Source organism: Fundulus heteroclitus, chromosome 4, assembly GCF_011125445.2.
Source record: "Fundulus heteroclitus isolate FHET01 chromosome 4, MU-UCD_Fhet_4.1, whole genome shotgun sequence".
Taxonomy (NCBI): domain Eukaryota; kingdom Metazoa; phylum Chordata; class Actinopteri; order Cyprinodontiformes; family Fundulidae; genus Fundulus; species Fundulus heteroclitus.
The window spans coordinates 5,257,270-5,272,365 of NC_046364.1; the positions used below are offsets into that span (position 1 = coordinate 5,257,270).

Consider the following 15,096-nt stretch of genomic DNA (forward strand, 5'->3'; position numbering starts at 1 on the left):
GAAGTGTTACAGGAAGGCTTTTAATCACACGGCCGCCTGGTGCAACATTTGTGCAGGTTTAAAATATCTTATACTTGGGTCTCAGTGCTTGTTTTGACACGGCTAGTTATACTACTGTATAATGATTCATGTGCAGGAAAAGACTTTACGGTAGTGCTGTAGATTGCTTCAGATCGTAAATCATTGCTAAATGATAGAACAGACAGGGACTGTTCTATCATTTAGCAATTATAAATCTAAATAAATCTAACTTGTGGGGTTCCACAAGGCTCCATTCTTGGGCCACTTTTATTCACAATCCACAATTTTCCTTCATCTCAGGTATTTGGATGTTTCTTATCTAAAATGTGACATTATGGTGAGGACACTCAATTTTATATTAAGGGGTAATTGTGCTCCTAATATCAATTAAAGAATAAGCCATGAATTACAACAGAAAAGAAAGTTGAGAATTAAAATAAAATCAAGTAGATATTTATGCATTTCAATAAAAACTATGACACACTGCTGAGTCAGCAGTTATGTTTAATTCAATTAGAAGCTGTGAATATTGGCAATGTCAGGAAAGACAGCGTATTCAAGAACTTAAATGGCTTTATGATGTCTTCGTAGTAGTCAAAGGAGATAAATGTATCTACTTTGGTCTGAGTTCATAAAAAATTGAGAGACAGAGGAGCAGATTTTTGATGGTAAATTCTTTAAATTCTATAAATAATAAACATGAGCTCACCGTGTGGCCGAGCTCTGCTGAGGCCCGGTGTCATCATGAACTCTGAGAAGATCCCAGGAGCAGCATCGGCGCTGCTGTTGACCCGCTGCAGGAACACAAAGCCACTGGATCCGCTGGCTGACACCAGAGTGGTCTGATCCCTGAAGGTGAAGAGCCTGAATGGACCTTTACCCAGAACTGCAGAAAGGAGGAAGATTTTTTTTTTACAGCAAATCCAACCTGTTCCAAATTTTATTCACATTTTAAATTTTTCTTGTCATCTTTTTCCGTCCGTTGGCAGACAAAGGAACCCCACTTAAATGAGCAAGTTTTAAATATAAATTACTTTTTACATATTTACAGTTAAATTTTTACATATTTACAGTTAAATTTTTTTCTTCTTCAGAATCAGTTTAAATGTGGCACTTTATTCCGGATGTTGAGTCTTTGGTGTTCAAAAGTAACTTCCCCCAGTTAAATTACCAACATTTCATCAAAAAAACTCCTTATCAGCAGCTAGGACAGCAGCTCAGTTAACATTATGTATCAGCTGTACAAAGTGAATAAAAGCTGTTAATTACAAGAGAAGGCAGGTTTCTGTTTTATCACGGGAATTATAGTTTTGTGGGAAAAGGAAACATTGTTCAAAATCCCAAACTGTTAAACGTAAAGTCAGCATAAAGAAGCGGTTTTTCTTACCTTTATTGTAGAATTCACAATCATACGCTGCAGAAATAAACAGGAGAATTATGAATGAGCGGACTGTTAAAAACGTATTACAACAATAGTATAACGTGTTATTTTTCTGAACAGGTATACAAAATTTTATTGAAGATTCCTTTAATTTAGTGAATATCGAAAGACTATAAATTAAGGTTTCAAGAACAGGGTATGATTTTGCTTGAGTAGAGCTTGTATCAATCGGATCGACATCAGCCCCTTTTCTACCAAATGTCCTAGGATTTAAATGCATGGGATATATTTATTCGGGTTAAAGAAATTCAGGGTAATTTGTGTGCTTTCTGTTCCCACTGCTCTAATAGTAGCAAAAAAATATTTTAACCAGCCAAATGATCAATGGGGAAGTTGTAAAGTAAACCGCACTACACCTCCAGTCCAGCAGGTGGCAGCAATAAGAAACCAAAGGCCAAACAGAAGAGCCTGACCAAGAAGCCTTTATCCCATCATTTGTTCACAAAACAAGATGATAGTGAGCACACAACTGGCATATGTCTTTGTCCTTGGGTCTGTGCTTAAAAATTAATCTCATATTAAGTTAAAAAAAAAAACAACAATGTGCAGTTCTTAAATATGTCAGGTGAGAGGAAGCACTGCGAGAAAGGCTCCACCAATCATTGTCACTCAGCATAAAACCCCGCCCCTCATCAATCCCAAGGCAATCTGAAAGTCCTACCTACAGACCATTTGTCCAGGAAAGTGTAGACCTGGGAAATCAAAATTATCATGGTAAAATACATTATCATGTATCAAAATCCACAGAGGGCTTTCAGAATCCCGGATTATTGCTGAAAATCCCTGGAATGGGAAAGGGGACTGTTGTTATCTGTGTGAACTGGATTTTAGCTGGGTGTTGGTAGCAAGGACTCTAAAGGTTCAATTTAAGGTTGATTCTATACTGTTCTGTGTCTATAAAACATCGGATCATTCCTTGTTTATTTGCTTTTTCATGCCTCGGAATTTAATGTCAGATTAAAGGAACAAATGCACAATTTGTCCTAAATTTTTCAGATACTTAATTGGGTGAAAAAGCACCCAAAGTCCAAAGAAAACTTTGAAAGACCTTTAGACATCTTAAGAGAACAATAAGAGATAATTGTAAAAAGCTCAAGTTGCTTGGAAGGAGTAGATAAAGAAATTATGGCTGGTTCAAGACTTTCACACTTGTTCTGTGGAACCAACTCCCAGTTTTGGTCCGTGAGGCAGACACCCTGTCTACTTTTAAGACTAAACTTAAAACCTTCCTTTTTGACAAAGCTTATAGTTAGAGCAGATTAGGTTACCCTGAGCTACCTCTATAGTTATGGAAGACATCAGGGTCTATTTCTCTCACTCTGCTGAGTTCTCCTACTGCTCTCCAATTTGCATTGTTTGTTGGTATTTCAACTTTTAACTTTTTGTTCTCTGTTGTTTTTCTCTTCATTGAAGGTACACCAATGTGAGCTTCTGTGCTTTCTGTGTCTCTGCTCTGTCTTCTCTAAGCCCCAGTGGGTGGAGGCAGATGAGCGTTCACACTGAGCCTGGTTCTGGTTCTGCTGGAGGTTCTCCTCCCTGTTAAAAGGGGAGTTTTCCTCTCCACTGTCGCTTCATGCATGCTCAGTATGAGGGATTGCTGCAAAGCCATCAACAATGCAGACGACTGTCCACTGTGGCTCTACGCTCTTTCAGGAGGAGTGAATGCTGCTTGGAGAGACTTGATGCAACCTGCTGGGTTTCCTTAGAGAGGAAACTTTCTCACCAACCTGGAGGATCTGATGGAGTTTGACTTTGGAAAGAGTCTTGAGATGACGTGTATCATGAATTGAAGGTATATAAATGAAAAAATGTAATTGAAGTTTTCATTACTGTCCTGACATCTTTCAGGTAGAAAAGATTAAAAAAAAAGATTCTCCCTTACGGCAGAGAGAGGGTGAGCGCCAGTCCACAGGAATCCCCTCATGACAGCAGCGCTGGGCGTACGCCGCCACGCTGGTGCAGAAACACTCGCAGTCGCCCCCACGGCTGCAGGCGCATGTATCAGCGAGGCAGTTCATGTAGAACCAGGTAACATCCACCTGAGAACAAACAGATAGCAAATTTTGAGGAGAGACAATTAAAGTGTGGTTAAATATTTAAATGTAAATGTAAAATTTTTTAAACAAAGTGTTTAAATCTGTAGCATTGATGGAAAATCATCCTGTTTGAACAGATCTTTCTGAAGAGCTTTCAACTATAACTTGCAATACTAGCTTCCCCATTTACCATGTGCTTCTTAACTGATCAGAACATTTATAAAGGGTTACATTTTTCAGCAACTCAATCGAAAATATCAAACTTTTATCTTTTATTTAAAAACAGAGTGATATATTTTAGGTGTTTTTTTTTTTAGATCAAGACTTACAACTCATAAATAAAACTAAATTATGTTTGTCAGAAAACCACGTCAAAAATATTTTTTAATGCATCTGAAGCATTAAGTTTGGTGTCTTGGCTCATCCCTCCATGACTTTGTTGCTCAAAATGTCATTGAGTCATGAGCGCTACATCCTAAACATGTGTTCTGCAGGTCAGGAACTTTGAAGAGAGTCTCTGACTGTGGGCCAAAGGTAAGCAAAGGAGCGGGTAGAGCCCAATATCAGAGGCGGGACTAACAGGGTCAGCATCAACAGGTTAGAACCAGTCAGATAACTACGGATGTGACGTAAAAACTCCAAGTGACAAGCTCTGTTTTTGTAATTTGTAGTCCGTGAAACATGCCATGTCATCAAGCAAACTCTCCAATGAACGATTTTTGCTGCTTTTGTGTAAATAGAAAATAAAAAAATCTGAAGATACATGGTTTACTAACATGTACTTTATTAAAAAAATATTTGTTTGCATTTTGACTGTTTCAGAAAAGCGCTGCTGCATTACATTATGGGTAATCTGGCACTGAGAGTGGCCCATTGTAAAGTCCCACCTCCTGCGCTCTGATTGGTCAAATCTGTTTCAGACGAGAGAGTAGACTGAAGTCGGTCTGGCTGGCCAGGCTAGGCCAAAAGGGGGCCGCTGGGTGGATGAGGGGCTGAAGAGAAGCTGGCAGCAGCATCATGTGATATGCAGAATACAGAAAGATGCTTTACACTTTATTAAGTCCATCCAAATTGCTGGATTTTGTTTGATATAATCTGCAGAGTGAAGGATCCCACTTAAAGCAGCAGCAAGATTCATATTGACTGCCTGAACTAACTCTTGGGCGTTGCCTCATAAATGCTGCTAACTGGCATGTATGCCAATGGACTGTAAAGTGTATGTACTGCAGCCTCATTAGGACACCAATCCAGGCTCTGCTGGGGTGTTGAAGGAGCCCAGTTTGCTGTAATAGTAGCTTCAGGTCATTTGTGCTGTTCCGTCTGTCTATCTCACCTTCCTCTTGATAATACCCCATGGATCCTCCAAAGAGGTTCAGGTCGGGCCAGTTTAATGACCAATCAAACAGAGCAATAGCATTTCCAGTGTTGGCAGGTGACACATCCTGCTCAAAAATTAAACCTGCATCTCCATCAAGGTTGTCAGCAGAAGGAACCATAAAATGCTCTAAGATTTCCTGGTAGATGGCTGCGTTGACTGTGGACCTCAGAAAAACCAGTGGACTGGCACCAACAGAGGATATGGTATGAAATAGCTTAAATTCAAGGAATGCAACAGTTGTAGCCCACATCCTGGATACAGGTGTGATGATTGCTGGAGAATTTAATCTAACAACAGTCCATGGACTTTGCTTCGCATTCATTTCAACGCTGTAGGTCCCGCTGTCGCTTGAGCACCTTTTTATACAACAGTTTTTCCTTCCGCTTAACTTTCCAACAATGTGCTTGCATGCAGCGCTGTTTGAGCAGCCAGACTGTTCTTAGGAGTTACCATTCATAGTTTACCTGGACAAGTGTCAGTAGGCATCCCCATGTTTGTGTAGGCCAGCTGTAGTATAACATTTCTGTATTAAAACTCTTTTTTTATTGGTTTTATGCAATACTCTTATCGAAGAAACTGAAATTTTGATTTTCATTGGGAATAAACAACAATCATTAGTTTAAAGGTATACTATGCAACCGGGGTTGATTTTCCAGCGAGGCTCCCCCCAGAGGGCGAAAGTAAAAGTGCACTGTCGTAAAGATGCTCAGCTGTTCTGGTTTCTCCGTCAAGCCAGGCGCGGTTGTTTTGAGCTTAGCAGACAGGCGAACGCGACGAAAAGTGGAAAAAACGGCAGTACAAACAATGACTAACACAGTGAAAGTATGAACATCAGGGTTTCCCGCAGCGCTATTGGCCGCCTCGCCTCGCCAGTTTTATTATTATTATTATTATTATTTTTATTTTTTTTTATGTTGGTGAGACGATACCGCCACCGCCTCGCCAAGCCGCGGCCGCCGCCTCGCCAAGCCGCGGCCGCCGCCTCGCCAAGCCGCGGCCGCCGCCTCGCCAAGCCGCAGCCGCCGCCGCCTCGCCAGTTTTATTATTATTATTATTATTATTATTATTATTATTATTATTGTTATTATTATTATTATTTTTATTTATTTTTTTTTTTTTTTTATGTTGGCGAGACGCTGCCGCCACCGCCTCGCCAAGCCGCGGCCGCCGCCGCCTCGCCAAGCCGCGGCCGCCGCCGCCTCGCCGCGGCCGCCGCGGTGGCGTCTCGCCAACATAAAATAAATAAATAAATAATAATAATAATAATAATAATAATAATAAAACTCGATATGCTTGCATGTTTATTTGACGTTAACACGCGGTTCTTTGTTGTTGCTTTCGCGCGTGCATATAGTGAATGGCAGGGCAAAAACACATGGAGTTCTCGCCGTAAAGCAAGACTTTTGTGGGTGCTGGCCGTGAGCTCTTGCAATTGCAAGTGCGGTATTTCCCCCACAGACCCCCAGGGCGGCAGAGAAAACCTTTGTTCGACCTGAAATGACTCATTTAATCATCCAAAACGGTATGGAACACATTAATTAACTGAAAAATGTTGCATAGTATGCCTTTAAAAGGAAATAAACATCTGAAACGATCTGTACCGCTCTGTGAGTGAATCTACATGTTATGTAAGTTTCACTTTCTGAACTGATTGGCTGAAATAACATCTGTATGCTGTTTAATCTGACAAAAAGAGGGCTGTGGTTGCACCACTCCTCACCACTGGGTGGCAGGTCTGAAAGACCTCGCTGAGCAGGACGGCACACTGGCGCTTTGCAAAGGGCTCTCTGAGCGGACTGAGGCTGCAGGGGTGTCTGATGTCTGGACTGTTCACACACTGAAGACACAAACACACAAAAGTGGACATTCAGTCTTATCGTAAGATTTATCATAACGAAATATAAAACTTATGTCTTCTCAAATTAAAACAGTGTGCTCTTGAAAAATTAAACTTCTAGTCCCAAGTAAATTTAGCTGTATGAATAAAGATTAAATAAGAAAAAAATAACAATTGATAATATATGTTAACTGAAAGTGATGAAATGACTCTGAGCTTTCTCTTTCTCTAGACTGACTCAATTTGAAATGCAAATTATTTAGAGGATGCTGCGCTCACCTCTGTTGCTGTCCAGCTGTTTCCAAACTCCTGCGCCGTTGGAGAGTCGATGTTATCGGGCGTCCGCATCTCGTTGACCGTCTTCAGGTCAAAGTTCCCACACAGGCCGCTGAGTTTCCCCTGAAAATATAACAATGTCGTAATATTCTTTTCTTTTTTTATTATTAAATTTATTTGGTAGGGACAGACACACATCGACATAGACTGAACAAAACAGCAGTCCCATGTTTGCGTCATAGTGCAATAGCAACAGCTAATTTGCAGCACTCCCTATCGGCTTTTAAAAAGTAAAATTAAAGTGATAGTCATTTAAAACAGCACAGCATAATATTGACAACATCTACAAACAAACAGTGAAACATAAAAACATAAAAAAATGGGTACAGTTCTGTTTTTAACATAACCAGAGTTTTGTTTGTTTTTTTAACATATTAAAACTGGTTACGGACTTTAAATCAACAGGGAGTTCCAAACTGCAGATCCTCTCACAGACAAAGTTATTTGAGCAAAAGTAGTTCTGCGAAGGAATACCTTACAATTTCCATCGGAAGCCGCTCTAGTGGATTTGCAATTGCCCTGCAATCTCTGTATGCAATTGCTTAATGGTGTAGGTGCATATCCATTTAAACACCATTAAATTTAGGATTATACTTTACAAAATTAGGAAGTCCAAAATGCCAAATTTAGCCAAAATGTGACAGTGATTGAATCTGATTGGCTTTTGATATAAAACCTTTAAAGCCTCCGTACAGAACGTGACAGTCAAGTACACAATACTTTATTACCTTCATGTGCCATCTTGGAGTACAGTGTCTGACCACCAGTGGCAGCACTGAGCTCACTGACGATGAGCCAATTGATGTGAGATACCCGTCAGTCAATCCTGGAGGCTCATCAGCAACTCACCAATCAGTAATTTAAATTTAGAAAATTAGAAATATTCTGTCCAGGACTAATGTTGAAAAATTAATCCATGCATTTGTTACTTCAAGGCTGGACTATTGTAATTCTTTACTATCAGGAAGTCCACAAAATGCAGTTCAAAGTCTTCAGCTGATCCAAAATGCTGCAGCAAGAGTTCTGATGAAAATCAACAAGAGGGATCATATTTCGCCTATTTTAGCTTCCCTTCATTGGCTTCCTGTTAAATTCTAACATATAAAGCCCTTAATAATCAAGCTTTATCGTATATCAGAGCTCTGATTACCCCGTATGTTCCTAACAGAGCACTTCGCTCTCAGACTGCAGGTCTGCTGGTGGTTCCTAGAGTCTCTAAAAGTAGAATGGGAGGCAGATCCTTTAGCTATCAGGCTCCTCTCCTGTGTAAAGAGTATTGAGATGACATGGGTTGAATTTATCCCAAAGTAAAATGCCTCTTATCTGCGGAAGCTGCAGAGACCTTTTACTCTGACAACATTGTTGGAATTCTGCATTGCAAACACATTACCATCACAGGGATTTCATGAAAAAACATTAGTAAAAATGGTTAAACGTTGTCACTGGGCAAAATGCATTTCAGACATGCAATATACGTTTGGAAGGTGGAATATTTATTCCTTTCCCAAGCATATACACACACACATACACACACATACATATATATGTATACACACACACTATATAGTATAGTATATATATATATATATATATATATAATATAATTAGAATATAGATATATAGTAGATTATATATTATATATATATACACATACATATATATCTATACATATATATATATACACATACAGATATTATATATACATATATATATATATATATATATATATATATATATAGTATATATATATACATATATATCTATATATATACCTATATATATATATATATATATATATATATATATATATATATATATATATATATATATATATATATATAGCGACCTCTTGTTGCATAAGCTGAATCTTTGCTCTGACGGGACTCCGATTTTGCACAGAGCTTTTAATGGGTAGTGCAATGTAAACACTGCAATCCTAATGCAGCATTTTGTTGTATTCCTGCCATGCTTGCATAGCTCGATGGCAGCATGAAAACATCTACTGTAGTCTGCAGTAACTCTGCAGTAATAAACCTATAATGATGTTTATTAAAACTAGTTTGATAAAAAATTCCCCATTTATTTTTCTTAATGATGGCAGGTAACGCTGTGAGCTTCACTATCACCGCCATTAACAAGGTCTTTGTTTGTCAGAGGTTAGATCTGCGTAGGGCAAACTTCTGCACAGTTGGTGTCATGTCAACAAGAGTACAAGAAAGAACATTTTCTTTCTGGCAGATTTTTGGGGATAAAAACCTTAGGGTTTGGGTCTATAGCAAATTGTTAAAATTGCTATAGAAGCTTCATTAAATTGGTCAGATCTCAGGAATACGAACAAGAACTAAGATGTTTTTTTTTTCTGAAGATTTGAAGAGTGAAAATGGAGTCCTACCTGCCAGCGGGGTCCAACCTGGATGTGAACTGTGGTCTTGCGGTCCCAAAGGATCGTCACGTCTTCTTCTGGGAAGTGTATTATTGTGAAATATCCAGCTGGCCAGATGAACACCTGCTGCTTAATGTCCATCACACTAGACGGATTCTGCATGGGATGAAGAGTCCTGTTACCTTCTCGATCTTACAACAAACATATGAAACACTGTTAAGATGGAGCTTACTGGCGTCCCAGAATCATCGTCAAAAGATATGAAAGATCCCCCGATGTTGATCAGAAGTGACTTCCTGCAGATGATTCCACTGTCAAAGCAGTCAACGTTCTCAGCCAAAACATTCAGCATCACGTCAGCGCTGCTCTGTGTATGAGAGGACACACTCTTAGTTACTGCACAGATCTAAACAGCTAAGAAATTTGGCAGAAATAAGTTGTCTGACCCCAGTGTAAGGCCAGAATATTTAAGTTTGAAAAGATTTATTTGTAATATTGTCCCCAGACCGACCATCCATCCTAGTCATGCTTGTCCTCTACCAAGTCTACCAAGTGTCGTTACTGCTAGAAAGACCTGATTAAAATAGTTATAAATTTCCACTATGCTGGTGAAGATTCTCAGTCATCCAGGTCATGGTCATTCCAAAAAAAATGAAAAAACAAAGCAACCGGACTTGTTTTCCGTAGTTGAAGACGTTTTGCTTCCTCTCCTGGAAGCTTTCTCAATTCAAAAAGTCTGGAGTAATGTGGAGCGAAGTCCAGTTGCTTTGTTTTTTAATTTTTTTTGGAAAGTATAAATTTCCACCAAATTCTCTAACAGGTTCTTGCAGGAGCAGCGTAATGATCCAATAATTTAAATCAAGTGTGTTTAAGCTGAGGAATATTTGAAACACACAGGAGCCACACTTTAAAATACACCTTCATGAAAGGGCCTAAACTGCTTTAAATATATGCTTTAACTGTGTAGGTGAAGATTAAAAATAAAGCAACTGGACTTCTGTTCTGAAGCTGAAGACGTTTCGTTTCCCATCCAGGAAGCTTTCTCATTTCAAAATGCCTGTCCACACCACTCCAGACATTTTAAACAGAGAACCCCCCCAGGTGCCATGTATAGAAGGTAAAATGGGGTCATGTCCAGGCAAGAGAGGATGTTTGGTCATCCTACCTTAACTAGATAAACTTTGCAGGTGCCGGCGTAGTCAAACAGCAGTCCATCAAACGTCCTGTAGTGGCGATCACCGTAAGTCGTGCACATAGACGGACAAGGACGAAACACGCACTGGAACGTCCCGTGTTGGCAAACACTACGAGGAAAGAGAAGCTTTAGTGGGTTTTACATCAACCGGTTCCCACTTAGTGCAGGAACTGCTTTTCACATCTAATTGTCTCCGTTTGCTGAGAGCCACTGGTCTACTGAAGGCAGAAAAGCGCCGGTAAATTGGCCAAGGCTGGATCGCTTCGTTGCCATTAGGCTGTCATCCACATCATCTTCCCTGGCCGTAACTTGAAGGAGAAGGATGGGAGAATAACCGAGATCACTGGGTGGTTTCTTTCACCAGCCATGAACAGATTGAAGCAGATGGAATCAGAGACATGTACAAGGGCCCGCTCTGTTTTCAGGGCCTTTCAAGGCCTTTTTTTTTTTGCCTCGTGATAACAGAGAATTACACATATCAGATGGCAACTTTCTGATAGCCTTGGGACTCAGTGGTTTCAGGCTAAACCTTGCAGTGAAAAATAATTGCAGATTTGTCTTCATTCTGGGATAATTCTTGGGTAGAAGGACTCAAATTTGTGATAAGAAACTGTGGGACCCCCCACTAACTCTGATCGCCATTATCACACAGACAAAAGGAGAATCGTATCGTTTATAATAACTTTATACGTGTGAACGTACCACTGGTAGCAGGAGGTGGAAACTCTGTCGCCAGGGAAATATTCTTTTCCTTTCCACAAACAGGGGCAGGCATCAGGCTCAAAGCATTCGTCCCCATGTTTCAGTAACCTGGAAGGGAAAAAAAACAGGAGATTAGAAATTCCTGTTTTATAGCAAGTAAGACTAAAGTTATGCTCACAGTACAATGAAAAGATGCTGAATTTCAAGGAATATGTGGGGATGGATCAACTGTTAAACCTAGCTGATGGTTAACCGAGTCCCAGAGCAAAATCTGATCTGTCCGGTCACCCGTCTATATGGGACTGGGCCATGGGAGCATCAGGTTGAGCAAGGAGCCTAACTTTAGATTTCCTTCACCATAAATACCTCATACAGCTCACCCGAAGGAGTCAGTGCTCTCCCAAAAAAATAGCAATCCCATTTCACACTCCTTTGAAAAATCCAAGGCCCCCCAACTCTGTCTGGAAGAATGAATCCCACACTCTATGGAGGAAGCTCACCCTGCTCAATATTTATAATTGCATTATCATCACAGCTCATCAGCCTATAGAGTGAGGAATGTTAGGATGTCCCAGGGCTTTGAGCAAATCCAGTCCTTGCTAAAGGTATGAAGTCAATTACATAAAGAACCCCGTGAGCTGTAAGACAACGCAATAAAGTCTGAAACCTCCTGAACGAGAATAAAGTGAGAGCCCCCATAAAAATTCTGAACATAAAATTTATGAACAAAATCTATTCCAAGCGGCCAGACTGGTGGATTCCAGTACTAATAGCAATCAAGTCTGTGTTATTAGAGGCAATACATACCAAGCCTTATTCTCATTGTTCAGGAATGACTTTTTATATGGGGCATCCTAAAATACCACCAATCGGGCCACAAGGATTCGACCATTAAATATGTTTACTAGAACTTGTTCCAGTTTTATCATGATCTCTGCAAGAGATGCCCCTTGTCCTTGATCATATTTGTGCATCTCAAGGGGTAGTTGTGGGGAGACGGGTTGGCAGGTTTTGGGACCTCGGGATCTTATTTTTTACTTTTTGCAGATGATGCAGTTCTATTGGCATCTTAACGACATGATTTTGAGCTCATGCTGGAGTGGTTTGCAGCCGGGATGAGAGTCAACCCCTCTAAGTCTGATGCAGAGATAAGAATAAGAATTATTTTATTGAGAGTAGAACAAAAATGGACAAACCGGTATTTAAAATATCTCTCTAAAGAAACACCAAGAGTAGAATATGAAAGTAAACACCAGAGTAAATATTGGACAGTGGAAATATTTAACAGTGGCAAAAAGCTCCACAGAAAATCTTTAAAACATGACAATAGAATATGCAATATGCATAATAGTGCAGCAGCATCCCTAGCTAAGGCGTGTGCAAGTTACCTTAGCATCTGGGAACAGTGTAAACAATTAATAGTCGGATCAGAACCAGTGCAACGATTAGCATGATGTAAATAGTTATTGATTCTGTTGTGAGCAACAGGTTATAAAGTCTAACAGCAGCCGGGAGGAAGGACCTGCAGAAGCGCTCCTTAGAGCATCTAGGATGCAGCAGTCTGTCACTAAAGGAGCTCTCCAGCTCTGCAGCAGCTCCATGCATGGAGGGGAAGACTGATATTGTAGATGTTCCCCATGATGCCACACAGCTCATCCTGACAGCACCTCAGGAGCCTGGAACTGATGCCTTCTGGACCTGCAGCCTTCCTCTCTTTGGTCTTCTGCAGAACGTTCCTCACTTGGAGCGTTGAAAAGGACAGGGTGGTGTAGGGGTGGATGACAGCTGAGAGCTGAAAAATGTGCGGTTCTGGGTGGAAGAACAGGCAAACGTCCAGGATAAAGGTGTTTGCAGCATGTTAGGTTGAACTGGGGGGCGGGGCAGGCTGGTCTAACCTCAGGAAGTGCTGGTTCAGCTCATTCACCCGTCTCAAGTCACCTACAGCCTGGCCTTCTGTTTGTGACCTGAAATGGTTTTCAGGCTTTTCCAGACATCACTGATGGTATTGTGGTGCAGCTGCGCCTCCATTTCCTTCCTATAGCTGTTTATTTATTCCTTCTCTCATCTTCCTCCTCAGTCTTTTCTGAACATCTCTCAGCTCTTCCTTATTTCCTGACCAGAAAGTCCTTTTCTTCTCCCTCAGCAAAGGTTTTTATCTCTGGGTGAATCCGAGGCTCGCTGTTGTAGAAGCACCTCACCTTCATAAGGGGCAAAGTGGAGTCCACTCAGAGGTTTATATAATCTGTGATGTATTCACAATCCTGTACCTTCTGGACTGGTGTCCTGCATGTTTTAAGTTCCCGTGTCCAACATACCTTATTCACATAACTGAATTACAACCTCTGCAGGACCTGCTATTGGCCGGGTATTTTAATTCAGGTGTGTTCGTATGGAAACATCTGAAACATGCAGGACAATCTCCATCAAGGACTATTATTCCCCACCCTGGGCCTGAGTCCTTTCTCCCAAGCGGAGAAGTTTAAGCGTCTTGTTGTCTTGTTTGCAAGGATGGTATGAATATGCTGTATCTGGTAATAATTACACAATATGTTTTCCCTTCTGCTAAGTCTTTCATTTCTGTTGTACAGCTTAACCTTCAATATTTTGTTTTATTTTGTGTTTTTGCATTTCTGAGGGTCTTCTCTAGGAATGCTTATTATTCCCTTTTTTGTTGGTGCTTTTGATTTGTGTCTGTGTGTTGTGTGTGCATTCAGAGCCAACGTCTCACCAACATTACATTAAGGCTGTATAATGACAATAAAGATCCTTGATTCTTGGAGATGGATGGGTGGATTATGCATCAAAGGAAAGATGAGGTGGTTTCGGGCCGTTTTGGAGGTTTTTCGGGTGTATATTCTACTGACGGGGGACTTCTAAGATGATCCACGACACGCTGGCCTGGGAACTCCTGTGGACCCCAGAATGAGCTGGAGTCTGTAGCGTGAGAGAGATGCCTGGCTTTTCATCCCAAACAGGCTCCCTCTGTCAAGCAGAATGCTATGAACGGACATATACATGTATTTTTAATCCAATGGTCTATGAACAATTTCAGCCATACATTTGGAAGATAAACTATCTTAAACTAGCTGCAAAAACTGAAACCAATCCTAAACTTGCTGGTGATCGAATGCAGGGACTTAATGCTGAAGAAGAGTTGGGATAAACCATGTTGGCGACCTGTTATCATTTAAGGTCCCTGAGTTTGTCTCTAGCTAAGCTCATTTGCCAGAACACTGACAGATGCAAAGCCAAGTCGGGTTGGCTTCCACCGCAGGACAATCCGAGCAAATGAAAGAGAGCAGGGTGGGCAGCTGTGAGTGAAAAGGAATAACGCTCGTTGGCTACATGAGAAAACCAGACGATTGGGATTCTCAGTGATGGGGGAGAGAAAAACGGCCTTTGTCCGGATCCCTGCGTTTTCTCTCCTCCACTCTGCAGGACCGAGCTGATAAGTATCTTGTAATATGCAGAGCTGAGCTACATCCACTGGCGAGGCAGCAGACAATGAAGTGACATACTGAATGGTGCCGCCATAAACCTCAGGTTCATCTGAGTAGAGTTACACGACAGATAAAACGCTGTTAACAGCTTCCTTTATCCACACGCCAAGTGGCTGTATCGATTACTCTGATCAAAGATTCTGCGATCACTTAGCCTCCTGACCTACGAACACGTCACAAAGAACGGACAATGTACATTGTCATGGGACAATATAAAAGTGACCGAAGATGACTTCACTGTTCGACCGAAAGCAGAAGAGGAAGCAA

The 15,096-nt window shown here is 40.8% G+C and overlaps 1 protein-coding gene across 1 annotated transcript in view; it reads right to left on the reverse strand.

The window, feature by feature from the left end:
* The window catches only part of otog (otogelin), a 91,091-nt gene that overhangs the window by 31,632 nt on the left and 44,363 nt on the right, over positions 1–15,096 (reverse strand). The window contains 9 exon segments of the mRNA XM_036135702.1: positions 731–907; positions 1,409–1,435; positions 3,345–3,501; positions 6,597–6,713; positions 6,993–7,112; positions 9,442–9,588; positions 9,665–9,799; positions 10,598–10,736; positions 11,330–11,437. Coding sequence (XP_035991595.1) covers positions 731–907; positions 1,409–1,435; positions 3,345–3,501; positions 6,597–6,713; positions 6,993–7,112; positions 9,442–9,588; positions 9,665–9,799; positions 10,598–10,736; positions 11,330–11,437 — 1,127 coding nt within the window.